The following is a 25,967-nucleotide window of genomic DNA, read 5'->3' as shown; positions in this document are numbered from 1 at the left end:
GCCAGCAGATGGGGCTACTTACATTCAACTCTGTATTTCTCCATTTCTTGCACTTCAGCAATACTCTCCCTGAGGTCGCTAACAAAGCGGGTGCGGTCTTGCTGACTGGGTGCCATAAACACAATAAGAACCTTCCTCTCTCCACCCAGGACTGCTGAGGTCAGACGGATGCCATGAGGGTAGTCTAGATGGGGGGGGGAGCAGAAATAAATACTCTTGTCATCACAAAATGCACTTAAGAACAGTTAGAAGGTGCAAAACAGAGATTGCTTCTTACATGAGTTCTGGAACATGTGCACTTGCATTTCAACCAAAGGGAAAGATTGTCTGAAACTATAAGTCACTGAGGTTTTCTTCTTCTGGAAGATTTTTGTCACCTAGTACACAACAGAAATAGTATAATGATTTTTTTTTAACAGGTACTTTAGGAAAAACTGACCTCTTATCTGCCACATGATAAAAAAAATGATAATGTAAATCTTACCACGAGCAGGTCATTAAAGAGAAAGACCTCCCGCTGGTGCACTCCTGTCCTCTGAGGTCTGTTAGGGTCAGGCACCTCATAGAGCTGGCAGCAACACACCAGTCTACGATGGGGAAGGGACAGCACCTACATAGACAAACACAGCACAAATAAATGACAACTTTTAGCTAAATAGAACAATATATTAAAGAGCTTTGTATTACAGGATAAACTCACAGGCTTCTTGCCCACAATGACTCTTTCCACTGCCTGCACTTGGGACACGTGGTCATCATTGGTCCTTAGCTCCCATTTCTGTATTCTCTGGTAGATCCCAACCAGCAGGTCTCTAGGTATGTCCTGGCCATTGTCTACACCTTGAGTGGAACCAAAGAAAGCTATTTTAGAGTTGTCACACAGAAAACGTATAACTTTAGCCATATTTTAAAAGTTGCAATATGTGTTTGATGAGCTCATGTAGAGGGTAATTTGATCTTTTCTGTCCAGCAGCACCTCTCAAATTCTTGATGAAATCCTCTAGTTTCATTTTCCTCTCAGGTTTGACATTGGGACTGTACATATCTGTGTTGAGGAGGATTATGGCGAAGGCCAAGATGAAGATGGTGTCGGGATTCTGGAACTGTCGAACCAGGGTCGGATTACACACACAGTATCTCTGACTGAAGACAGAAACAAATTTTGTGTGAAAAAATAAAACAAAAAGATTATTTTCATTTTGATGCAGCATCCAAGCGACTGAAATGAATTCCTTTAGTGATCTATAACAAACCTGAATGCCTCTATAAGCCGCTCTACTTTTTGGGCTTCTCCTTGAACTTTAATCTGTGCCTGGAACTTCCTCAGAGCATCATCGATGTCCATGCCTGAGAAGTCCATCTCATCCACCACACAGCTGAAACACACACGTCAGAAGTTACAGATGACACGTCTCTACCCTCCAACTTGGATATTAAGAAAAATTAATCCTATATATGGGCAGGAGATTAAAGCTGCTTCAAGATTGCATCAATTTAGACTTGGCATGAAATATGTGAGATGGAGTGTGCGTATACACTGACATATTTTTGGGCAAACTTTCTGAAGTTACAAATGTAGATGGATTTGGATCATTCAGACATCTGTGTCTGACATGTTTTAATATATTACAGCCGTCTGTCTCAAATACTCACTCTAAAACATCTTTGTTGAATTGTTTCTGTCGGTTTCCCAGAAATTCTCCAATCATCTGCCTGCTGAGACCCTTTCTCTCCAGAATGAAGCGAGCAATGCCAACAGGAGTGTCAGACACAAAACCTCTTTCTATCAGGTACTGGATCCCCTTCTCTGGTTTCCTGTTGAAGAAAACCCACCAAGGACTTTTCTTTTTGCTCCAGTATTACGACATTCGATATATTTTTCTCAGTAAAACAGCTACTTGTGTTGTGTTTCTTAGTACATCTTACTTGTTAAACAGATTAAGACCAATACGGTACTGGCGTCTCTGCACCACGTCACTGTTGAAGGGGGGCGAGTCCCAGCTATGGCGGCTCTCCCTCTGGTATGTCTGCTTGCCCAGAGGAGGCAGAGGCTCCCGCAGGCTGTCCTGAGATGAGGAGCCTGAGCTGCAGTTGACTGTCTCATTAGAGTTGGTCGTGGAGTTGAGTGAATCATTGTCTCCATCGGAGCAGCACGGCTGCTCCAGGCCCCCAGGGGGCAGAGCTGTAGAGGACGACGACGACAGAGGGGTGGTAGGAGGCTGCTGTGGGGACGAGGATGATGAAGGTGTGTCAGGGTACTGATGGTGGTGTATAGGGTGGTGGTGATGGTGGTGGTGGGCTGCCACCTGGTGCGGGATATGTGTGGGTATGGGTCTGCCAGGAGCTCGAGTCTGGCCCTGCGCAGCTGCTGTGGAGGTGGTTCGAGTACCTGTGTTGGGGGAGTGTTTGAGGGTTCCCTGAGGGGAACCTGCACCCACACCTGGCTCCTGCTCAAAGACCAGCGTTCTGCTCAGAGAGCCTCGGTCTGAACGATCACTCATGTCCACTGAGCTGTCGCTGGGCGGCTCAATAGTGAGGAGAGGCAGGTGTGCACCTCTGAGACGATAGTCTCTACACTCTGTACACGGGGTGCTTCGCCGACTGTTACTGCTGCCGCCTCCCTCAGTGTCCCTACTGTCCTCTCGCCCTCCCACACCGCCACCAGGACCCCAGTACTCTGTATCTGTGCTGCTAGGTGCCCGGTCAAGGGACAGAGGGGAGGATGGCATACCATCATCCATATAAAGGGTGACATCACTGTACGAAGTAGCTGTACTGTCACCATGCATACTGAGTCCTCCTCCAGCACCCCTGCCTCTTTCTCCCAAACCTCTTTGGGAAGATGGGTTGCTGCTGCTGCTCCACACACACTCCCCAAAGTCTTCACTAATCCCTCCACCCTCCTTGCTGCCCTCCTGGGAGTCATCGCGACCTGCACGGCAGGTAAGGGCATCATCTATGGAGTCAGCTAAGGATTTAACCTAGAGGGAACAGAGGGTGAGCTGTTATGATCGCACAGTTTTCACACATCTAAAAGAAAAGAGGAAATTGTCTAAACATGAAATGATTTATCAGTAGTTTGCTTGTAAGGTCTAAGTTTGACAATACAGGGGACGCTGGTCAAGTTTGGTTCATTATAATGTTTCTTTGTTACTTTCTGTCTCTGTGACTACCTTCATATTATATAAAACTTAGCATTAAATGAACTTGACGATGACTACTGAAAGAAACAACACTCTTACCTGCTTGGAGAAGGAGTCCTCTAAGTGGGTGTAGTCTCCTGTGCGGCCTGGATCAGGAGAGTGAGGAGGCCCCACGGCCACACTGTGGGTGAAGTTCGTTTGTGTCTGGGCCTGCTGCTGAGGCTGTCGCTCATCAAACGAATACTGCAGTCTCATGTTGGACAGGATGATGCGGCGCGTCATGCGGCTCTCTGAAGCTGAGCTTCTGAGGCGCTCAAAATTTTTGTTCATGCGATACTGTCTGAAGGCTGTCTGAATGGTCTTTGCTGCTCTGCGACTTACAAAGGAGCCACCATATTTTCTCTCCAACATCTCCACCTGAAATAGGGGAAGGTTAAAAAAACACAAGGTAAAGGACGAAATCACAGTCTGAATGCTTTGCACCCATACTGCTCCAGTGAAAATATGTTTCCTACGGCTTACTGCTTTCAAAGAACACATTTACAAATATATTCTTGCGACTGATACCTTCTTATCCTGCAGATCTGTTGATAGTTCATAGCTGTCCGAAAGAGCCTTGCATCTCTTGTTCTCCTCTTCTTCTTGCTTGCGAAGAGCCAAACTTGCAGGTTGGTGGCGTGTTCGCAACGCCCAGGCCAAGCTGGCTGAGCTGGAAGCTGTAACGCATGAAGGGCCCCTGGAACCGGAGGGCGCGTTGCTGCTGCTGTCACTGTAGCGCTCTGAGCCTCGAAGGTAAGGCGCCTGGCTGAACGAGGTGTCTTTGTGGGTGCCCGTTTCTGGACACTGGGATTCCCCTTCCACACTGCAGAAGAAAAAAGGAGTAGAAGCTATAAGAATGACTCACAAGCAGCTTCACTAAATATTCCAAAAAAAAAAGACTTTGAAGTGTGTTAAGTCTTAAATGGAGACTGAATGAAAAATTCTGTAGGATAGACTTAAAAACATACTAACAAGGACTTACGTGTAAACTTTTGAGCGGTGCAGAACTAACCATCTCTTAGTGGAGCTCATGATGAACTTATAGAAAAGCAATATTCTGGTTACTTTCAAGCAGTGCCAGTCCCGAGACCTGACAGTATTGCTTGCCTGGAGAATAAATAGGTAATCCAACAGATATAAAAGGTCTCTGTCATGTATCGTCTTTCTTAAGAGTCCAGAGGAGTAGTTAATGTACTACCAAGCGTTTCCAAGGTTAGTATGCACTTTTGCACTCTCCTTGTTTGACAAACATAACAGTAACCAAATAAGTGCCAAATACCAGCAGCACCATACTGACAGGAAAAACCAGGTTAGCGCTAGCTGTACGACAGGCACCATCAGCTTAAATACTGGAATTAAACGCACGCAATTCCTTCCAAACTCACTCACTCAGTCCATTATGCGGCTGTAAATGCAAGCAGTTAAGAGTACCATCGTAATCCAACTGAATCCTATTTCCAGTCAGGATAGCAATAACAACAAAACCTCTCAGATATCAGTTAGTCCCAGAAGTCCTTCAGTGTCCTGTTATCCAGATTTGATGAGACAAAATCCACCCGAGTCAATCACTCAGTGTGTGTTTGGGAGAACAACTGCTGTCACATGTCCCTGCCTACATTTCCTTCTTGTGTTAGCCGCACCCCCTCCAGAAAGTTGTGTCCTGTCCCGTAACAAGGCACAGAGTGTGCAGTAAGGGTCAAGGATGTGTGGGAGCATTAGAGTCAGCAAGTGAAACAGATTTTGGCAGTAAAAGACTGGTTGTATAGTGTTAACCTTCAGTATTGTTTAAGCTCTGCATCACACAGTAATTCACATGACAGAAACATGACTGAAAAATGACTCTTTTGACCATTTTAGGTTTGAGTGGGTCATTCAGTGTCCTCCTCCCTCCCTCCCTGAGCTGTAGCTGTTCCATTGGATCAAAGAGACTTCCTGTTGTTAGAGTTTAGTTGGTAAAAACAAGACAAGGAAAAGTCTTCACGGGCAACAAGGAAACTATTTTAATTTGTTTTGGTTTTGATGTTGTAAGCGATACTGTTGAAATTCAAGCCCCGCAGTTCGACAGACTTAGAGTCGTTGCTGTCGCCAGAAGGGGAAAATACAGGGCAGGGTTTTTAAGAAGGACATCCAGTGCCTTCAAGCAAAACATGACCAAGCTAATTTATTGTTGAGTCTAACAACAACTCTAAGAAAAGCTTTAATATGTTGCATAACACAAGAGTCATGTTGAAACACAGTTTTAAAGAAGCAATTCTGACATCTACAGGATAGCCCATATTACCACAGTTAAGACAGGATCCACATATATTATATTGTGAATGTGTAATAATATATTATAATTACACCGTGCTCATGAAATTCATCACAATACCAAGCTATGCTTTGCTTTCATTTTCAACAAGTTTTTGCGTATATCTCCTCTTTCTCTGTGCAAAATCATTTATCATTCCTCCTCCTCTGCTCCTTAAATAGAGAAACTGAGAAGCGGGAGGGGGTTGCTTGGTGACGGTTGCTGTGGGACCTTTGTGGGCGGTGAGGCGGTTGTTAGGAAGAGAAGCGTGGTTGCCATGACAATGTATTGACTGTTATCACCATTTCGGTGGGTGTTGAAGATGCTCCACAGGTTGTGAATGACGGTCTACGTAATACTTGCCTTTTTACGAAAACACTAAAAGTAAGATATTTGTAAAGAGTGAATCATGAAATTACTGTATGGTCTAAACTAGCTATTTTCGATAGATCAATCTTTGGATGAATCGTTACTATATTTATGTTGGCTATTTACACATTGTCTTGCATAACCTGTAGGAATATGAAATTCTGTCTAATTCAAAGCGGCTTCAGTTGGCTTCTTTTAAGGAAACTGGGCACACAAGTGCCTCTGCATAGCATCAACAGGTAGACTACTGTATGATTTCCAGCCGTGCACGTCACTTGGAACAAATGCTACTTTCATTCAACAGCGTACCTAAAATATGAACTGAAAAGGAATATTAGAGAGCTACAAGTCCAGTTCCATATACCTGTCTCTGAAAAGGCATAGCTGATCCCCAGATTTGAGCTTTTAAGCTCTTTTAAACTCATTAAAAAGGAAAATCTAAAAATGCAAACCAAATGTAAAGGTGACAATTTCTCCACTGCCACCAAATAAGAGATCAACTATATGGATTATGTGACCATATAACTGTGTTATTCATTTGCACAGACTGTATGCTATAAGACGGGTGCAAATATCACAGATTTATGTTTCTTTCTTTGAGCGTGGGGAGAACATTTGTCACACTGTAAAATATCCAGGTTGGTGAAATATTAAAGAAAACATTTTTAAAAAATTCTCCTATCTAGGTGCAGTGCAACCCACGTCCAACTGTGCATGCAATGCTCCCTTAAAACTCTGGCTATTTTTATTTTCACCTGAAAAAAAAAAGATTTTCTCTCAGATTCAGTCAATAACAGCTACAAAACGATAAAGCCAAACTGCACAAGCTTCGGCTCAAATATGCGAGCGATATTTGGGAGACTTTTGAAATACATAATGCAATTTCTTTTTGCCCTCATCAGATCACAATAATGTTTTAAACCCTTCAGTAATTGGTTTTTTCTTACTTCACAAATAGCCTAAATAAAATCCTCAGAATATGTCACTAAAGCAGACACTGATGCTATCAAACCTGTTCTCAAACTGAACTGAAATGCAACCTCAACAAAGTTTATGCAACAGAAATGAAGCACAGCAGGCCCTATAGAAATGCTACACTTAGGCAGCCTCTTTACTGAATGTGCAACTTTCAAAAAACAAAAAAATGACAGCTGGTTATGTTTTACAGTTACTGCCTGCTGGTGCAGGGACCTCCCCAGGGGGAAAGCGTTTAATTTAGAGTTCCCTGCAGTAGGAGCCAGCCAGTAATATGCGGTAAGAGACTAGACCATGATATCTGAGTAAAAAGTTTGTTGTATAAAACATGAGTGTGGCCATATCGCAGCTGGCATCTGAATCTCATTATTTATGTAAGAAACACTGTATTCCTGTTACACAGAGAGGCTCTCTCTAGAGGCTTCCGCATAAAGACCAGCCCAGGGTTTTACTACCTCCTATCATTTAATTGGAGATGGGACAGATGGCTGGAATGTCATAAACAGGAAAGAGATTGCTGATGGTGTTTAAAAAAATTACAGAAGTGGGTTATAGAAGTGAAATTGATAACAGGGCAGATGAGAGAAAGTGTATGGGAGCATGCGCTGTAAAGGACAATGCCAACTTCATGCAATCCCCTGACTTTTTTCCCTTCATCATATAATATTGATGTGCTGACGGTGTGTGTATGTGTGTTTGCCTATGCGCTTATGAGAGAACAGCAGTAGGTCCGACTGTGTTATCGAACCCCCAGCGGGACATGGAGGCTGAGGGATTAGCCTCTCCGCTGTCTGCAATGAGATGCCAATAATTGCATCGATCTGAACGTTGACTCATTTCCACCTGAGCATAAACTCAGCGCAGTTATCTCATATCCTTTCTAATCTCTTCATCTCTGAGTTTTTGTGTTAATTTTTCCATTTGTCTCCGAGCTTATTACCCAGTATAACCCTGCCAAGCTGAACGTGGACAATGAAGGATAAAAAGTGCAGCGCAGACCTTCAACAAGATCCAAGCTAATTACTTTGGAGATGTGATGTGATAATATTTGCCATTAATTTCAGGACTTAAAGAGATCAGAAACCACAGAAATGAATCCTCAGCCGGAGCAGTCAGTATTCTCTTTCATGGCCAAACCGAAAGGAAACAATAAAATCATTCATGGGTCAAATCGGAGCATTCCTGCACCGCCAACACTCTCCAGCCATTTCACCATCTCAACCCATGAGCTTCCCATCGCACACATGAACACTTTACACTTTCTTCCTACTACCTGAAGCCTCCAGTTCAAAGCCCAATAAAGAGGTACTGGATGAAAATGTTGTACAACTTGTTTGGAAGGCTCAGAATTGGCAGCATTTCTTAAACCTTAACTCATCAGATAATCTCTGGCACTAAAGCAAAAAAGAATGAAGAGATAAGTGTTGTATAAAGAGACAGGGTGACAAGATAGTGTAAACTTTTATTGGAAACTGACTTCGTTTTCTCGTCTCTTATTACACTTGCAGTTTTTCTGAGCTTGACATCTGTTTTTGAAACTTCCTTTTACTGTCAAGCTCTACTGATTCACTTTCAGGTTGGGTACAGCTGATTTGGCATTTAGCATCTTGTGAACACACTTCAAAGTGCCGCAAAGTGCTGACAACTCCTGCTACCAGGCATTCAAACTAACATGCCAAACATTTGCAAGGGTGTTTTAACTAATTTACTTAAAGTCATTTATTTCAAACAGACCCCATCTGGCACATGGTTATATGCTTTCTTTGCAGTTCCTCAAGAGCAGCACTCATAACAGTGGCAGATTACCAAGACTTCTAAAAGTATGTGATCTGTCAGCTGACTGGCATTTACACTCTGTCACACAATTACCCGTCAGAGCCCATTTATATCCTTTCCTTTCCATTTTTCAGTTTATCAAATTGAGTTTCCTTCAATAAAATTGCATCTACTGAAAACAGACCCCCATTTATTATCAGTTCCCGCTGCCGTCTGTCTGTGATGGTTAAATATCACCGTCTGTACACACAGCAGTTAATCCACTGTACAAGCCGTGTCATGAATTTGCACCACTGCATTGTAGGCCGCCAAAAGCACACACCGGTGTTACAAGTTGTCTCATACAGATGCCAAAATAAAGTCTTTTTGGGGTAGTTTTACACGTAAAAGAAAAGTGAAAAAGCTGAGTTCTTACCATGCTGCTACTGTCAGAGAAAGTCCCACACTAACCGGAACACCGTAATAATAAACACACCCTCTCTCGCTCTCTCTCTGCATACACACATGGCTCCTGCTCACCCCGCAGAGCAGTACAGGCTACATTCTTGACGATCCTTCGACAGCTATGAACTTCCCTCTCCCTGCCCAGCTTTTTCATCTCCACCCTCCTCTGCCAGATCACTCACACGCTCACAATCACTTGTACTCCACACGAGCAAACCAAGCAAATAAAACACATCAAAACACAGGAAATAGAGACACAGAGAAGTGCATTCATTTATTGAAGAACAAGAGGATAAATTAAAAAAAAAAACATAATGAGTGCTGTTTCATCTTGTGCTTTTGTATTTTTATAGGTTTTTACAAGTCTATGAGAAGCAAGTGAAAATGAAAGACACATGGGCTGTGTGTTGAAATGAATATGGGCAACATAACAAAAGACATGCATGTTAGTTTAATCACTGATTAAACTGGCATTGGGTGTGAATGTGAATGCCTGTCTCTTTGTGTTAGCCCAGTGATAAAACTGTCTATCTGTCCGCAGTGTAATCCAGCTGGAGCCAACTCCGGCTCCAGCCACGTCGTGACCCCGAATTGGATAAGTGGTTAAGAAAATGGATGGATGGAGAGTTATATGCCACAATATTAGTAAAAAATAGAGCGGGAGGCAAACAATGACACATTTTAAAATGTAATCTTCTATAGCACGATACTACAAAATAATAATTCTCCTTAATATACTTTTATAAAAGAACCCTTTTCCGAAAAAGTTGGGACGCTGGATAAAAGTAAATAGTGATGGAATACAAGGACTTGTAAATCACGAAAATTGTACACAGTAAACAAATAGACTGCTAAAAATGTTTATTGCTTTTTGAAAAATCCATGCTTTTGAATTTGAGGCCAACGACAGAAAGAGCAGCAGCATGTTTCACACTGTGATGCATCACCATTTCTTTTAATAAAGCAACACGGGTCCCCATTCTTTCTTCATTTCAGCCACTCCGTGGTTCAACTCTTCCTCTGTCGTGTTTTTACATTTCTGAATGCTCTAAATGTTTTCAACATGTCTAAACTGCAACAAGCCCATTTTAGAACTCATCTTTCACTGTGATGCTATTAATATACATGCAAAATGTGTTAGGCAAAGCCTTTCCTGTATAGACGTCATGAAGATGTCAGCATCTTCAAAACCTGTTTATCCTGTCCTGCATTTTTTGAAATGTGCTGCTGGAATAAAATTCAAAATGGGCTTGGGTTTTTAGAAAACAAAAGAAAGACCTGTTTCAACATTTAATATAATTTTTTTAACCTATTTACAAAGTATAAATTGCATAGCTGTTGTTTACATTTTAAACACTGTCCCAACACTTTTATAGAGATTGTAAAAACAGCTACATGTGCTAAAAATAAATTAAATACAATTTGAGTCAAGAAAGCCAGTTGGTTGGAAATAACACTTTAACCAAACTATAACAACATGTCATAGATAACTATGCATTTCCTGTGTGTTCTGCAGTGAAAGGTTACCATGGAAGGCCAATGCAGAGCACAGAGTCAATATAACGCTTAACTAGAATTACTAGTATGACTTCCTGCGAATACAATGGGCTTAAGGTGTAGATACATGAGGTGGCAGATATGTATGAGCAACATTGGTGCATGACTCAAACACAATTAGCAATTAAAGAAGCACAAGCGTCATCTTCAGACATTTATACAGGAGAGAAATCCTTGTCTTCGGGAGCTTGGAGTCTTTTATTGAAGATGAAGATGAAATCAACAAGACTTGACTTTGAAGTCATGAATAAAAATGATAATAAACAGGTGGATATTTATCAGATGGAACAAATAAATTAACAGGCTAAACAACAATGTTTTTATATCATCATATGCTACTAGTTTCTCTGACAATACATAATCGCTGGAGACAGAGGTGTAGAGCGCTTTGCACAGATAACAAATAGTGACTACTGTGCACATCCAAAATGACATGACTCAGCTAGTGGATCTAAGATAAACATGAGTGTGACAGTAATGAGCAGGAGCTAGTGATGTGATCTGACAGCCTGATATGGCTGCAAGTAAAGAAAAAAAAAAACAGCAAAGTATACAGAGAGAACACAACATCGAGATTCCATAAAGTCTAAATTAGCACACAAAAATGATACCTGGCTAAATCAGTGACAGCATACATAAAAACAAATACGGCATGCATTTCTATTTTTCTTGCTCCGATGCAGCAAGACTCAGTATTTTTGGTACACAGCGAGGTCTCGGTTTTCTGGCAGCATAAGCTGCGATATCCTTTTCACAGGTAAATGTGCGAGCGAGTCGTCGTGCGGTCAGTCACACCTCAGCTCAGCGAGAGGAGGGGCTACTGCAGCCCGAGGCAGAACAACAGAACTGATGGGCACGCTCATCCTCACCCTCCTCTCTTGGAAAGCAACATGGGACAAGCCAAAGCACGTGAAGAAACACAGGACAGGAGGCAGACAGAGCAGACAGGGAGAAAGAGAAAGAGGAGGACGGAGAGTGAAAAAAACACAACAGTATGAGACACAAAAGCAGAAAAAGCAGAAAGCAAACAGACGGAGACTGGGTGGCAATTTTAAGTTAAATCTGGGACATGAAGGGATCTTTATTAAAAAATATGCTTTCTATACACAGTTTAAGCAGCCACGGCCTTCTAATACCACTAGATGGCAGTGTTGGACCATCATGCGCACATGTGTCTGTGACTCAGTTAAAGGATAAATGAAATAAGGAGAGGACAGAGGGGGAGAATTCACCAGGTTCACTTGTGATTCAGTTCATCTCAGTCCCAAAGCTTTCTGAGGACGAGTGCTTCCTCTCACTCTTTAAAAGAAGCTGTGTGTTTTTCAGGCTGGTAGAATTGCCTAGCTATTAGTCACACCTGGGAGTGGTAGGAGACTGAAACACAGGCTCTTGAGAGAAGCAGGTAACTGGCAGACAATGATGGTGACAAATGGACTGGCCACAGCGTGAGGGAGAGATCTTCAGGTGGTTGCCAGGTTTTGGCATCGCAATGTTTCTAATGGGGTTTAAGGGGTTTTATTTATTTATCTTGTACTCACTGTAATTAGGCCCCATGAAGGCAGCCCTTACCTGTCCTCCTGCTGTAAGCTTTGGTCAGTAGAAGGGCAGCAGTACTGATGAAGACTGACGAAGCTGTGAACAGTCAGACTGGTGGGAAACAGAGTGGCAGCACTGCTCACTGCCGTAGGAGTGGAGGGAGCCGAGGTGGGCTGCCCTGAGATAGATGGCGGCCGGACACTGACAGGAAGGACCAGAGATGGACAACACACACACACGCACGCACAAACACACACACACATACAGAGATGGAGAAACCAGAGAAAGACAGACACATACAGTCAGCACCAAAGCAGAAAAAGCGACAGGCAAAGGAAGCAATTGAAGCTGCACATTGATAGTGACAAATCATAGCAATGGTAGTACAAAGAATGGGACATTTAAGAGGAGGAATGTAATGCAGATGTGCGACAGCTAACAAAGTGTAATAACAGTAAGATGACTGACATCATCAAGGCATACGCCCCCACCAACTACACAAGTTTTGAGTTCTGACAGATAAGTTACAAGTGTATTAAAGAGCAACAAAAGCAATTTAAGAAAAACAAGTAAAATGGGGAAAAATGTCCCTTCGCTAAAGTTGTTAAATATGTTTTATTAGTGAAACTCCAACCACTCTAATGGATTATATAAAGCTCGATACGAGTTCTTCAGTGGGTCATCCTGTATGAAAATGGGAAACCACTTTCTGTAATGCATGCAAAAGTGCACATATAACACAAAAGCCTCTCTACGCTGGCAGAAATCAGAGATGTTCCATCTGCAGATTGCGAGTGAACGGTGGAAGAGGGAGCAGTGGTTGAGATTAGCATGTAAATGGCTGGTTTCTCGCTGGGGCCAGCTGCTGTCAAGGACATGCAGTCCCTGTCATTTTAGCATGGAAACACTGGGGGGGGAAAAGCACAGAGAGAGGGAGGCACGAATGCAGCAAAGAGAGTAAGAGGAAATAAGATAATGCAATACTTTTGCAATTCATAGTTTCCCAGCTTGTTTTATGGAGAGCGGTGCAAGGACGAGGCAGCCAAACCGAATTTTAGGGAAAAACAATGAGAAGCAATCTCTTGTTAAAGATAGACTGTATTTAATATTTTTTCCACTATCAACAAATCCAATGAAAAGACTAAACCAACAAAGACTTCATTCTATTTACAGGCTGGACTATTGTCAAACAGCAGGAGTATTGTAATGTTGCTGTCAAAAAAAGAGAAATCGATTAATAAGCTGCGAAACACAGAGCTGTAAGGCTTACCACAAAACACAAGAGAACACAATACTCCACTTTTAATTATCCAACACTGGCTACCCATTTAATTGCTGTCCCCCTACTAACCCATTTACACCCTGAGATTTTCAGATAGGAACCTGCTGACTGTTTCCACTTGACTGTTCACCACAAGGGTTATGGAAATACCTGCCTTGTGAACTACAGTGTCTTTCAAATCCCTTTTTTAAATTATACTTTTAAATTTTCAGGGTTTTGTTTTGTCCGTCCCTACCCTCACCTATGGCCACGAGCTGTGGGTAGTGACCGAAAGAACGAGATCGCGGATACAAGCGGCGGAAATGAGCTTCCTCCGAAGGGTGGCTGGCCTCTCCCTTAGAGATAGGGTGAGAAGTTCGGCCATCCGGGAGGGGCTCAGAGTAGAGCAGCTGCTGCTCCACATCGAAAGGAGCCAGCTGAGTTGGTTCGGGCATCTGACAAGGATGCCCCCTGGGCGCCTCCTGGGTGAGGTGTTCCAGGCATGTCCCACCGGGAGGAGGCCCTGGGGCAGACCCAGGACACGCTGGAGAGATTATATCTCTCGGCTGGCCTGGGAACGCCTTGGTGTTCCCCCGGATAAGCTGGAGGAGGTGGCTGGGGAGAGGGAGGTCTGGGCCTCTTTGCTTAGGCTGCTGCCCCCGCGACCCGGCCTCGGATAAAGCGGATGAAGATGGATGGATGGATGGGTTTTGTTTTGGTCTCAGCTGTTTATTTATACTGTACAGTGTAGCTTTTCACTACACTGTTACAGAAAATTACACTGCACCCAAGAGTGATCTTATATTGCCCTTTTTGAAGTTTTAATACATACATCATTGACATATTTTAATCTTTTTCATAGCATCTATTCTTGAAGGTTTCTCCCTTTTTCATTTTAAGTACAGCATGTGCAGCCAAAGCCTGACATGGTTTATGTTTTGTGCCAGAGAACACAAGGACTAGAAGACATAACAGTGAGGCACACTCTTGCACTGAGTGACATGCTCCGTCACTACTACGAACATGGGCACTGTAGTTTATTCTCAGTCAAGCCCACATACACCCTCCAGCTTCCGTAAATACTCACTAGAACACCAAATCCACGGCTGAAAATAGTCCCCGGCAAATATGGTATTTACTGCTGTTTGAGTAGCAGTAAATGCCACTACACTGTTACAATTACCAAGCATCTTTTACTGAATATACATTATTGTGACTTTCTATGAAAACAGTAATAAACCCAAATCTGCAGCTCCCCTTAGCTTAATAGAGCTTTAGGTTTTTGGGGAACAGTGGAATATTTAGCAGCTAATGAGCCAGATATTTTCCTCAGGAATTAACAGAGACAAACAACAGAACTAAAAAAAGAGTGAATATTGTATAATAGATTAAATGACGATCCTCCCCTGTATCTGCTAGCAAGCCAGACTCAGACTCGAGCATTCCTTTATGTCTTTCTTCTCATTTTTCCATTTTTTATCTCTATTTACAGCAATTTATTACCATTTCAACTACTAACCACTTTTAACAATTTCATTTTTGTCTATTCTTTTTAGCTCACGTTAGCAAATAATTGCAAATGTTTCATATCTTACTATAATACACAAAATCTCAGTCTGTCTGTTTGTTTCTTTGTCCACAAACTCCGCCCACACCATCAGGACTTGAGCAACCGAACTTGGCACGTAGGTACATCTCAGGCCCCTGAAGGTTCTTAGCAGTACATGATAATAAGGCATCATCATGTTGCCTAGCAACCATTTAGCCATGGGTAAAATGACCCGTTTTTAAAATGTATGTACCTATAACTCCTTATAAAAGCATCCTATCATTTTAATGTCGTAACAATAAGATCTCATTTGTACCCACAAAACTTGAATTATGCATGATATATTATGACACCATCACGTTGCTTAGCAACAGGCTAAAATGACCAATTTTCCTATACATATTGAATTATAATATCTAATTCATTGATGCGTAAAGTACTGGGCAAACACTTTGAGTTACCCCCAATTCTTTATATTTCATTAGGAAAATGGGAAATAGGTGCAGTGATTTAGTGAAATGTGCAAGAGGCAGATCTACTGATGTGGAACAGGATGGGTTGTGCTACCCTAAAATAATCTCTTTCCATTTTGCATATGACAATAGCTACAATTAGCATTGAATATGAATTATAAAACTGAACATACTGCGTTTGACCATTAAAAAATGGTTCAGCCCACAGTGTTGAAACGCTTTATTTCTTATTTTCAGTAGCAACTCAGATCTATAATTGAGAGCGTGTGAAACTTGAGACTTTCTAACTGATCCACCTCATGTTGTGTAGCATTCTGGATTTTATACTTATTAGGCGGCATGATTATTTATTATACAGGCTATACAGTACATAACATCAAATGTAACTCAAATGTTTAATTATTTGTGTATATACTTGTAGCATTTGATGTGTTTTACCATATACAGTACATATTACAGAATGTAACACCTGCATATGTGTAAAGAAATGGATATGATTTTCCCACCCCATCTGATTTCCATGCCACCCTCAGAAAATGTATCTAAATCTCATATATAGTATATAAAGCAGAAACAGAGCTTAAACAGTACTAACACATTTATGATACTTTTCTGCAATAATTCCATGAATTTTGACAACATACCCATCACTGTTGCCTGAAATGCATTGGCAAATCATGTCAGAGCCTTCATGTGTTTTACACACTTACTGATGACTCTAATCAAAATGGTCAAATTTGGTTAGTCACTCCATAAGATCTGTTGCCACTAATTTTCAATCCAGTCCTTGTGTTTTGACATACCTCAATCTTTTCTCCCCGTTTTCCTTCTTTAAGAATGGCTTCCTGACAGCCAGGTTCCACTGACAGCATTTCTTATGAGGCTTTGGCAAATAGCAGACGAATCAGCTGAAGGACCAGATGGATCCTTCAAGTCTTCACTGTATTTTTTTTCTTTGAAAATCATCTTGCTGGTGCAAAAACGGCTCACAACTTTTGCATAGTACTGTATATCACTGTTGCAGCCATTGACTGATCTTATTGTTGGGTAGCTTGATCCAAAGTGATGCAATTTATGTGCAAAACGTGAAGGAACTAAAGCTTTAAAATGAAACTACTTGGGGTGAAGTCATGGTTGTGGTTCTGCAAATACTTCATGGGCTTAGTTGACAATGACAAAAGGCATACTCAGTTTTATCCCTTAATCCTCCTGATGACATAACGTTTACATATAACCTAATAGATGTTTGACAGGATTTCACTCTGACTCTGCCCTTTTTAATACTGGCTCAGTCAAAGAAGACACAGATCTACCACACTAAGCAGCGATTCACATCCCATTGCTTTAATTTTAAGAGCACTTTAAGAACTACGAGAGTGGTCGAAATTAGAGCGTTTAAAGATACAATCACGTAGGTGGAGCGCTCGTTTGCTTGGTGCAGATGAATAAAAAGTTCCAATTAGGGTAGCAAAAAACTGTCAGTGGCTATTTTAGCACCATATTATCAAAGAAGACCACCTTTTTCATTCCTGTCTTTATAACTTATACTTCAGCGCATTAAAATGAAAAGTTTAGGCGTAACTTACAAGCACAGATGTTCTATTGTTGAACATTCTGACAAGATGTTACGTCTGAAAGAAATTAAACATTCGGAAAAAATAAACCCGTTGACCTGTTCATCTTCAGATGGAGATGTTGAGAGAAGCAGAGGTGCTGTTACGTAAGTCTGAGCCATGCTTGTACACACTGTGTGGTTTTACACTGCCAAGATTTGTATTTTACCAGCGGTAACTAATGCCTCCTGTTAAGAGTATCCCCCCAGTGAGGCAAGTGTTGACAGGCTAATCTAGAATCTGATTTCTGCTTCATGAGCAGTTACGCCTGAATCCCTGAGCGCCATAAAAACAGACACACACACAATCATCCTCCTCCTTCTTCCATAGAAACACAAAACACACATACTACCCACACATAGTATGTACATCTCTTGTTCTATTATTAGCAGACCAACACACAATAGCAAGACAATAGGGAGAGGAGAATAAGATATGAATCAACACAAGTCAAAAGATATTAGTAAAAACAGAGAGGAACAGGAAGTACAGGCTAGAAGAAAAAGTGGTACGTTGGGAGAACGGATGAGGTGGCGTGTATTTAAAGCTGTGAGTTGACAGAGGCTCGAGGTAGGAAGAAGAGAGGGAGGAGAAAGAGCTACGCGAGAGTGGGAGAGGTTGAATACAGAGGAGGGCAAGGGTGAAAATAATCAAGAGAGAAAGAATGAAGGTAAAAAGGATGGAGATGGGGGGGGGGGGGGGGGGGGGACATGATGTGGAGTGATAGTGCTGGATTCAGTGTTTCCTCAAACCTGTGCTGGGCTTGGGGGTGTCAGCGTGTAGGTGAGTGTCTATGTATAGACGAGTGAGCAGAGTGGGAGCGAGGCTCACATGCGGCAGTCACAGGAAGACATTCATCTTCATCTTTGTGGCAGGTTTACATACCACAGCGCACATCTTACAAAGCAGCCCACAGGTCAGAGAGCACTACCATTTACATCTGTGTGGCTTTCCAGAGTTTTAATGTGAAAATCCATTCGCCTGATTTAATGGTGCGAGCCACTTCAAACTGTGCTTTCACCTTTTTTTTTCCCTTCTTTTTCTTCACCATTGTCTATGAAATAAGCGTGTGGGAGCGTACTGCGTCATCCCACCTCCAGCCTGACCTGGCTCACTCCTGCTGACAAACAGAGATTTTTGATGTAGCTTCAAGTAGAGTGTGTTTTTATCCCCACCACCACCACCATCTTCCACCAGTTCTTCCACAACCAACCCCCCCCCCCCGGTTTTCCACCGCGAGCTTGAGTCTCCTGCTGCTTGGCAACAGGGCGGACTGCCTGTGTGGGCGTCTGGCGTTAAGTGCCAGGCAAAAGCACTGACAAGGAGGGGCATAGTTACAGTTATGATTCAAATACACATACCAGGCACCTGCTGTACCCTGTGAGTCTGAGTGCACGTGTGAGCACTTGTGCACAGGTGTCTGTGTCTGTGTGTGTGTGCGCGCACGCTCTTGATTATAACTGGATATGATTCATCCAAATGAAGAAAAATTAGGCTTCATTTGAATGTGATGTGAGAGACGGAGAAGGAGTAATTCAAGAAACTGATATCACAGCAGATCACCGAAAGGGATATTCTTATTATCCAGAGTATCCAAAGAAACCGCATCCCAACTTTCCAGTGAAACAACATGCACCGCGCGATGAAAACGTGTGGCGGCACTCATCTGTCTTCAATATGTCTCCCGCATCTCCATCAAGTCGTCATTCAATCCCGCTTCTGTCTTTCGCCCTGCTCCTGCTCCCACTCCTACCCTCTCTTCACTTCTCTGTATCTCTCTCTATTCTGTGTCTCTCGCCCACAGAGTTCTTCACAGAAGAGCTCACAGCGTTCCCACGGTAACCAGTCTCCCTTATTCGGCTCCGCAGAACGTGTGCATGAGTGTTTGACAAACATCCCGCCTCAAAAGTGCCCCTTATCTGCATCTGAACGAGGGGGAAGACAATGCTTAAAGTCGTGGCCGAGAAAAGACTTGGGAATCACGCCTCTGTTGGTCAGATGCTGAGTCCGGGGGCAGTACGCGCAGATTGGAGGCGATTTTGACTACAGATTAGATCAAATAGGTCGACTTAGGATAAATGTCTGAATTCCTCCACTGCACAAAGCACTTCAGACCTTGACTACCTCAAGTAGCAGCATGGCACAGGGAATTATGAGTAAATAAAGTTAAATAAATAAATAAATAAATAAAATGTCCAACTGAGTGACCCTGGGAGAAACAGGCGGAAAACATGGGAAGACCTTATAATTCAATCTCTTTCCCAGTGGATTCAGCTGAAGTCCTAAATCAAAATCAATCAATCCAATCAAAGTTGACTAATCTCTGTATGACACTGGCTTCATAATAAACTAGTGCTTTCAATGTTTATTATTCTTATTCTTAGCAAACTATGAGCCACGTTCTTTTCTCTCCTTTATTATTTTAAATGCTACTGTTAAATGGAGGCATTGCTTATTGTTACAATGGCAAAAATGGGAGGTAAGGATCAAATTGTTTTTTGTCTTAAAATGAGTTAAGTCTTCATTTTTGTAAAACTTTCTAACTTTCTAACTTCCAGTCTAATTAATCTTAGCGAAACAAGCTCCAGTTTAAATGATAGAAAGAGTGATGATGAGCAAAACTCTTGATACTATAGCGAGGGGTTCATAATTAGATCCCCAGTGATGACTGGACAGCAGCTTAGCACTCCGTCCTCCTCACTAATGACCAAGCAAGACCCATAATCTCTGCGCTAATTTACAGTACACTTGATGCTGTTAAGATGCAATCTGCACACAGCTGCCCTCAGTAAACAAAGCAATGGTGGCTGCTCCAAACACACGAGGACGGAAAAGGGAGGAGGGTATGTCAGGATCAAGATACAGGTGAGGGGAGCAGGAGGGAGGGAGGGATAGGAATGCAATATCACAACTGTCTTGAGGACAGCTTTACAGTTTCCACAGCAACTTGCATGCACATTTCACTTCCTGTGGAAATCTTTATATCACAGCTGCTTATTTGTCTCCTCGCCATTTCAAGAAAGTCGGGTCTGATGATACATGCAGCTATAAGAGGAATGAAACTGGGAAGGGATGTTGTTTGAATGAAAGCGGCATGGGTTTGTGCCTAGAAGCACAACAACATACTACTTGAGACAATTAACTTTAACATATTACAGCTATAATTTTATCATTTTCATTTTGCCTATCTATAACATGTGAAGATAACTGCCTCATCAAACCTGTGAATCCATCAGCGTTTCCATATAATCTCTACCCCGATAACAAAAACAGAAGCTAAATCTGTGTGTTTCATCTTAATTATATAGAATATATGCAGAAAGAGGCAGGTTCAGCGGTCAGTCTACACCAGAGATGAAGCACAGGTGCGTGTTTCTAATTGGTCTGGTGATATTTAAAACAAAACATGCATTTTCATGAATCCAGACTCATGCATAGCTAAATATAAATGAACAAAACTATGACTTTTTCTTCGCGTGCATGTATGCAGCCATGAACACTCACTGCACTCAGAAATGGCAAGTAGAAGGCAACAAACACCACCCACATACAGTTGCCTCCCACATACACACGCACACACACATCCATCATTAAAATTTACATCAAGCTAAACTCCATCACTGTAATCATTAGCACCATTACGATATTTTAATTCCCGGCAACATTATTCAGTCCCGAAACCAAAAATATTAACAGGTCTACGATTGGGTTCTTGTGAGATAAACAGCATAAACAGCTGCAGCTTCACTGTATTATTTTTCTAGAAAGTAATGCCAGATCCAGAGAGAATAGATTACCTCCCATCACTTCACACAGCATGTTTCGAGAAGGTCAGTACAGGCTCAGCCGAGCTTACCCACACATTTGCCCGGGGCCAGTTGTATCTGTGCTATCTTTGTTATCATAGGATGTAAAATTTAAGCCAAAAGGCTAAAATGAACACACATTATGAGCTTGATTTTAGCCTCAAGAATGAAAATTCAATCAGGAACAATAACCGTGCTTCAGTTAAAGGCAAGGGAAAAAAGGCAGATGAGCACAGAGGGGAAGAGAAGGAGAACAGCACAAAAGTAATTTCTGCTGCTTCTCTGAGTCATATCTGCAGCAGTGGGAAACAGAAACAGCGAGGGGGAGAGAGTGAGTGTATGTACGTGGGTATGTGAGAGAGAGAGAGTTAGAAACGAAGAGTGAGAGAAGGGGTGGAGTGGGGGTTGTGAAAAGGGGATGGCTTATGTGTAGTAGAGCTACGTAAAATTAGCAAAATTGAGCTCCTTCTGAAATGAAAGGCCATTATCGTTCTCCATATTCTCTCAGAGGAATTAATGTCAATTTCCGAGGGAGTAGTGAACATGCCGTCAATGGCATGTGTGGAGAGGGGAGATAGATGGAGGGATGATGGAATAAAGAGACGAACGGAGACTCGAGCACCTTCACGGGGCTCTTTGGAGCTTCTGAATTCTCCCAGTGTGACAGTCAAAGTGGAGTGAAGAGAAGAAAGATAGCGCAGATCTTTTCTTTTTTTTTTTGCCATTACATAATAAAACTGCTCTGAGTATGAGCACTACTGGGGTTGTCACCAAAACCTCCTGCCTGTCATCCTATGAGCTGTTTGAGCAAACTTACATCCATGTAGCACATAAACAAGGACACAATCTCTCACCCACACAATGAACTGCCACATCTTCACGACATGACAGGCTCTATTGTCAGCACCAGGGTCGCATCAGCTTTATAATAAAGGACATCCCAGGTGATGTCCTGCAAAGCGGGCATACACACTCGCAGGAAAGACACACCGAGGAGACACACACATGCACAGCAGCAGTTGTCACCTCTGGGCCAGTGGTAATTATACTCCAGTCACACTAATTGTCTGTCTTCCTCCCTCTTTCACACATTTTTGTGCACTTACACTAGCACGTGTACTGTATAAACATGCACTTGTTCGCATACACATACATGCGGAGGGTAATACGAAATACATTTGCAGAAGTCTCCCAAAATAACCGCCGCACAGCGAGCTGTGGCAGTGCCCTCAACCCTTCTTGGAGAAGGGACTTCACGTCAAACATCATTTCACCCCAAGGCCTCAGACTCACATTGTTCACACTGCCATTAACAGCAGGAAAAGGATGAAACAGGGTTGCATTTGGGACAGCTGTTTATGATGTGCCGCTAGGAGGAAGAAGAGGAGAGGACTTTGTTTTGATGCAATTCTTGCACGCATGGCTAATAGAAGTGGAGGCGGGTGGGGGATTAGTTTATTCAGTTTCTTTGTCTGAGATCAAAATTGTGGGTTATGTGACCCACACAGAGACACAGGGAAGAGAGGAGGGCTCCTGCTGGAGGACCAAAAACTAATTGGACATAAACAAAGGCAGCTCTCAGAGCCTTGCCTTCCCTTGCCCAGACTCCCCTTTTCATCTCTCCCTCCCTCTTATACACACTCCCGTTGACAGATGGCAAATCAGTGTGTGTGTTCCACCTTTTTCTCTTTTAGACTGAGGCATGCTGAGTAAGGTCGCTCAGTCACTTTCCTCCCCCTTGTCATCCCTTTTCCTCTCCCCCTTCCTCTCCCACATCTTCCTTCTGTCTCTCCCTCTGATCCGAGCCATATTTAGCGTGTCACAAGCACTGACGATAGAGAAATTCATGTTTGTATCTGATCCACTATCAGAGCAGAGCGTATTGTCGCTGACCTAAGCTAATAGGCCAGTTTTGGGCTAGACTGAGTCACAGCCAGACAAGCACAATATGGCTCTGCTGTGCGGGTGACTATTTATTAAATGTGGCACTTCATATGATACGCTTGTCTGATCCTGGATCCAAAGTCAGCTACAATGGCTACAGGCAATTAACAAGGGAGAATCAGCAAGATCTACATTTGCAATTCATCACTGCATTTAACACCCACATAAATAACTAATATGTGCTTCTGTCTAATGACTAAGTCGCCCCTAGGGATGAGGAGAAGGGACCAGAGACAACTCTAATCGATAAGGGATTTAGTCAAATCTGAGTCAGTCATTGATAAGAGGATTGGGACCATAACAACTCAGACAGTGAGCGAAATCCAGTAATAACTGCTAAGATGATTGCGTGTTGAGAAATACATATGCACAAGAACAAACGGCTTCTGTTACCAAGACTGCAACAATTTATTTCACAGTGAGCTTTTTCACATGAATTGCTGCCTACTCACAAAGCTTAATGCTTCCAGAACAAAAGCTGACTCTATCTGCATGTGTGTGCGTGCGGGTGTGTGCGTGGTTAAGTAAAAGCAAGGACAGATGCACTTGCTGTTTGCCAAAGCTGTGTTTTGGAGCACTCTAACTTCAGGTCAGCCTTGAGTTTGGGGGGGGGGGGAAAAACTCTCTTCGAGACCAAGCAGCCGACAGTTCAGAGCGAGGAAGAAAAGAAAAACACACTTTGAGCAAACAGTGGGTAGATTTTCATCCAGAAATGCTTCTCTTGCCTAGAAAGTTCAGATCTTTATGAAAAAAATAAGACTCTCCTGTCTGGGCCCATGTTTTCCTCAGCATACTACTATGCAACTCCTACAGGATTCACATTTAAGACGGAGATCAGTGCACAAATCATCCTCTCTGCAGGCAGAATCATACACAGCATGATGAAATACACACCTTGACCACTTATCACTCCACTCATAATCCTCCAGCACTTAGCATATTTCCTCATGGTGGTGTATTAACACATTTCATCTTAGGTTCAGTCCCATTACTGCGAGGATTATCTGATGCTTCGTACAGCCTGTCATCATGTTGGCCTATGAATGTTCTGCCACACGTAGCTATCATGCAGACTGTGGTCATTACTATAATTTAGAGCCACTTGGACAAGATTATTGACATTCATTACAGACGGAAGATAAAGCCAGCAGAAGAGGCCCGTGTATTCGAGGTGAACTTACTTTCGGCGCAAGGTGGAACTGGTGTTGGTGTCTGTGCTGTCAGTGCGTTCAAGCCGGTCTGTGGTGGAGGAGCCGCAGGAGAGACCTCGCGTCAGCCTGGTGTGGGTCCTCCTCTCCCTGCCGGGCGCTGGAGTTGTAGCTGATCCGGATATCACCTGAGTTGTTGAGGTGCTACCATTCCCGCTGCCACCGCTGCCACCAGCACCGCTGCCATGATGGATGGGCAGGGACAGGGGCTGGTTGTGGTTGTAGTTTTGCTCGGGGGTGTCCGTTCCAGGGGTACGCGGGCTGCGTTCCTGCCTCAGGTCCTGGTTCTCTTGGCTGACCCGGTCTAGCTGGCCCTCCAGTTCCTCGATGCGCCTGCGCTGCGTCTCCAGGAGCTTGGCCTGGCTCTCAATGATGTTGTTGAGCTCCAGGAGGTACTCCACTGCCCGGTTTGGGCTCTCTGGGCTGGTATCCATGGTGGGAGCCCTTCCTCTCAGGGTACGACCACCACCAGCCACAGGTTCTACCCCGTGGGGCTGAGATCCACCCTCCCCACCAGCCCTGATGAGTTGGGGGGAGGGAGGGACCAAGAAAGGCTGTGGTGAAGATTAACTATAGGCTTCAGATGTTCAGAAACAGGAACTCACAGATATTAAGATATTGAGAATGTCATAGCGACTACATATCCCCAAACATGAGGGCAAAATTTACCATTATAACATCTTAGTAGCCATTGAAAACGTCACAAAGCCAAGAAGAGAATTTAAAGCTAAAAAAGAAGTTCATGGCACTGTTGAGTGTCTGAGTTCGTGAAGTCCCAGGCATTTTGAAATCGACACGTAGCAGGTAAAGAGTTTGGGGTGTCATGATTAATGTTAATTTACTAAATAAAATGTTTAAAAACAGACTTCCAGGCGGAGAGAGTGACACACATAAGTCTGGTGTAATTTAAGCTTTTCAGAGTTGGATAATGAACTTGCTTCGATGATTGATAGAGAAAAAGAATAAGTAGAATATGAATTTATCCACTGACCTGTGACATACACTGCTCGTTAACTTTAAAAGCTCTGGCACCAGCTTTTGGTTAATTAAAAAAAAAAACAACACTTTATGTTTTCATCGATATACAGGGGGAAAGGGGGTGGGGGAGAGGGGGGATACGTTAGTTTTGATCTACCACTAATTATCAGGCGCTGTCAATCATTATATAACACAGAAAAATCTGCTCCTTCCCACGTTGAATATCCCCGCAGTCTGTCATCGTCGCTTTCAACCCATGATTTGATGTGTCTTTAAAGCACAGAGAGTGAGTAGAGGTGGTTTATGAAGTTCATTCTTGAAGTCCGAATCCTCCTCTTTGGTTCGCCAAAACTACATCCCGTTATTAAAAAACGAAACAAAACAAAAAACACAACAAAACAAAACAAAAAATCAAACTAGATCCCAGTATCTGTCTCGCCTTTTCATCCAAGAAAAATGCACTTTACCTCCTCGTCATGCACTCATAAATACTGATCTTCAAGATAAAACTTGTCACCTCTTAAAGGCTAAAACCTAACCGCAAGATTCTGAGGTCCTAAAGTCTTAATGACTGTTTCTAATCTTAAAACTGTACTTTTGTTTTTGCCGCTGGCGTAAAAAAAAATCTGAAATTGGTCGAAAAGAACAGGGAGCGTCCTTTCCTACTTATCTGACTCTCAGTGGCAGCAGGTCGGTAATCCATGCAGGAGAGTAGCGCTGAGTCTCCTGTGAGGTGGCGCAGAAACGGAGAGGATTTCGCTCCTTGAGCGTCTGAACCGCAGCGTTGCGTGCGCCTTTTCCTCTGGAGCGCATCACAGACAAGCAGGCAAAAATAAGGAAGTAACTTCCGGGCAAAGTTTTCAAAATAAAGGACGAACTGTCGAGAATAAAGTACTGACTTGGGGTGAAAGTCAGTTGATTTGTGGGCAAAAACAAACACGAATTATTAAAAAAGGCGCAAATTAATAAATTAAGGTGTCCTGAGTGTATAAGCTACAGAGCGATG

The 25,967-nt window shown here is 42.8% G+C and overlaps 1 protein-coding gene across 2 annotated transcripts in view; it reads right to left on the bottom strand.

Moving 5' to 3' along the window:
* The window catches only part of iqsec2b (IQ motif and Sec7 domain ArfGEF 2b), a 30,184-nt gene extending 4,428 nt beyond the window's left edge, over positions 1 to 25,756 (bottom strand). For both annotated transcript variants that reach the window (XM_085442889.1, XM_085442887.1), the window contains exons 1-11: positions 23,957 to 25,756; positions 3,711 to 4,005; positions 3,243 to 3,560; positions 1,927 to 2,981; positions 1,654 to 1,815; positions 1,254 to 1,376; positions 977 to 1,143; positions 701 to 840; positions 485 to 610; positions 278 to 377; positions 23 to 184 (exon numbers count right to left, since the gene is read on the bottom strand). In XM_085442889.1, the coding sequence (XP_085299015.1) occupies positions 23 to 184; positions 278 to 377; positions 485 to 610; positions 701 to 840; positions 977 to 1,143; positions 1,254 to 1,376; positions 1,654 to 1,815; positions 1,927 to 2,981; positions 3,243 to 3,560; positions 3,711 to 4,005; positions 23,957 to 24,417 (3,109 nt within the window). In that variant the 5' untranslated portion in view covers positions 24,418 to 25,756. The remainder of the gene's footprint in view (positions 1 to 22; positions 185 to 277; positions 378 to 484; positions 611 to 700; positions 841 to 976; positions 1,144 to 1,253; positions 1,377 to 1,653; positions 1,816 to 1,926; positions 2,982 to 3,242; positions 3,561 to 3,710; positions 4,006 to 23,956) is intronic.
* Between the last annotated feature and the right edge of the window lie 211 nt (positions 25,757 to 25,967).

Source organism: Copadichromis virginalis, linkage group LG20, assembly GCF_057382275.1.
Source record: "Copadichromis virginalis isolate Kocher_CV1m ecotype Utaka linkage group LG20, C_Virginalis_male_GT1.1, whole genome shotgun sequence".
Lineage (NCBI taxonomy): Eukaryota > Metazoa > Chordata > Actinopteri > Cichliformes > Cichlidae > Copadichromis > Copadichromis virginalis.
Note: the sequence above shows the minus strand (reverse complement) of the source record. Positions and strands in the feature narration are given on the sequence as shown.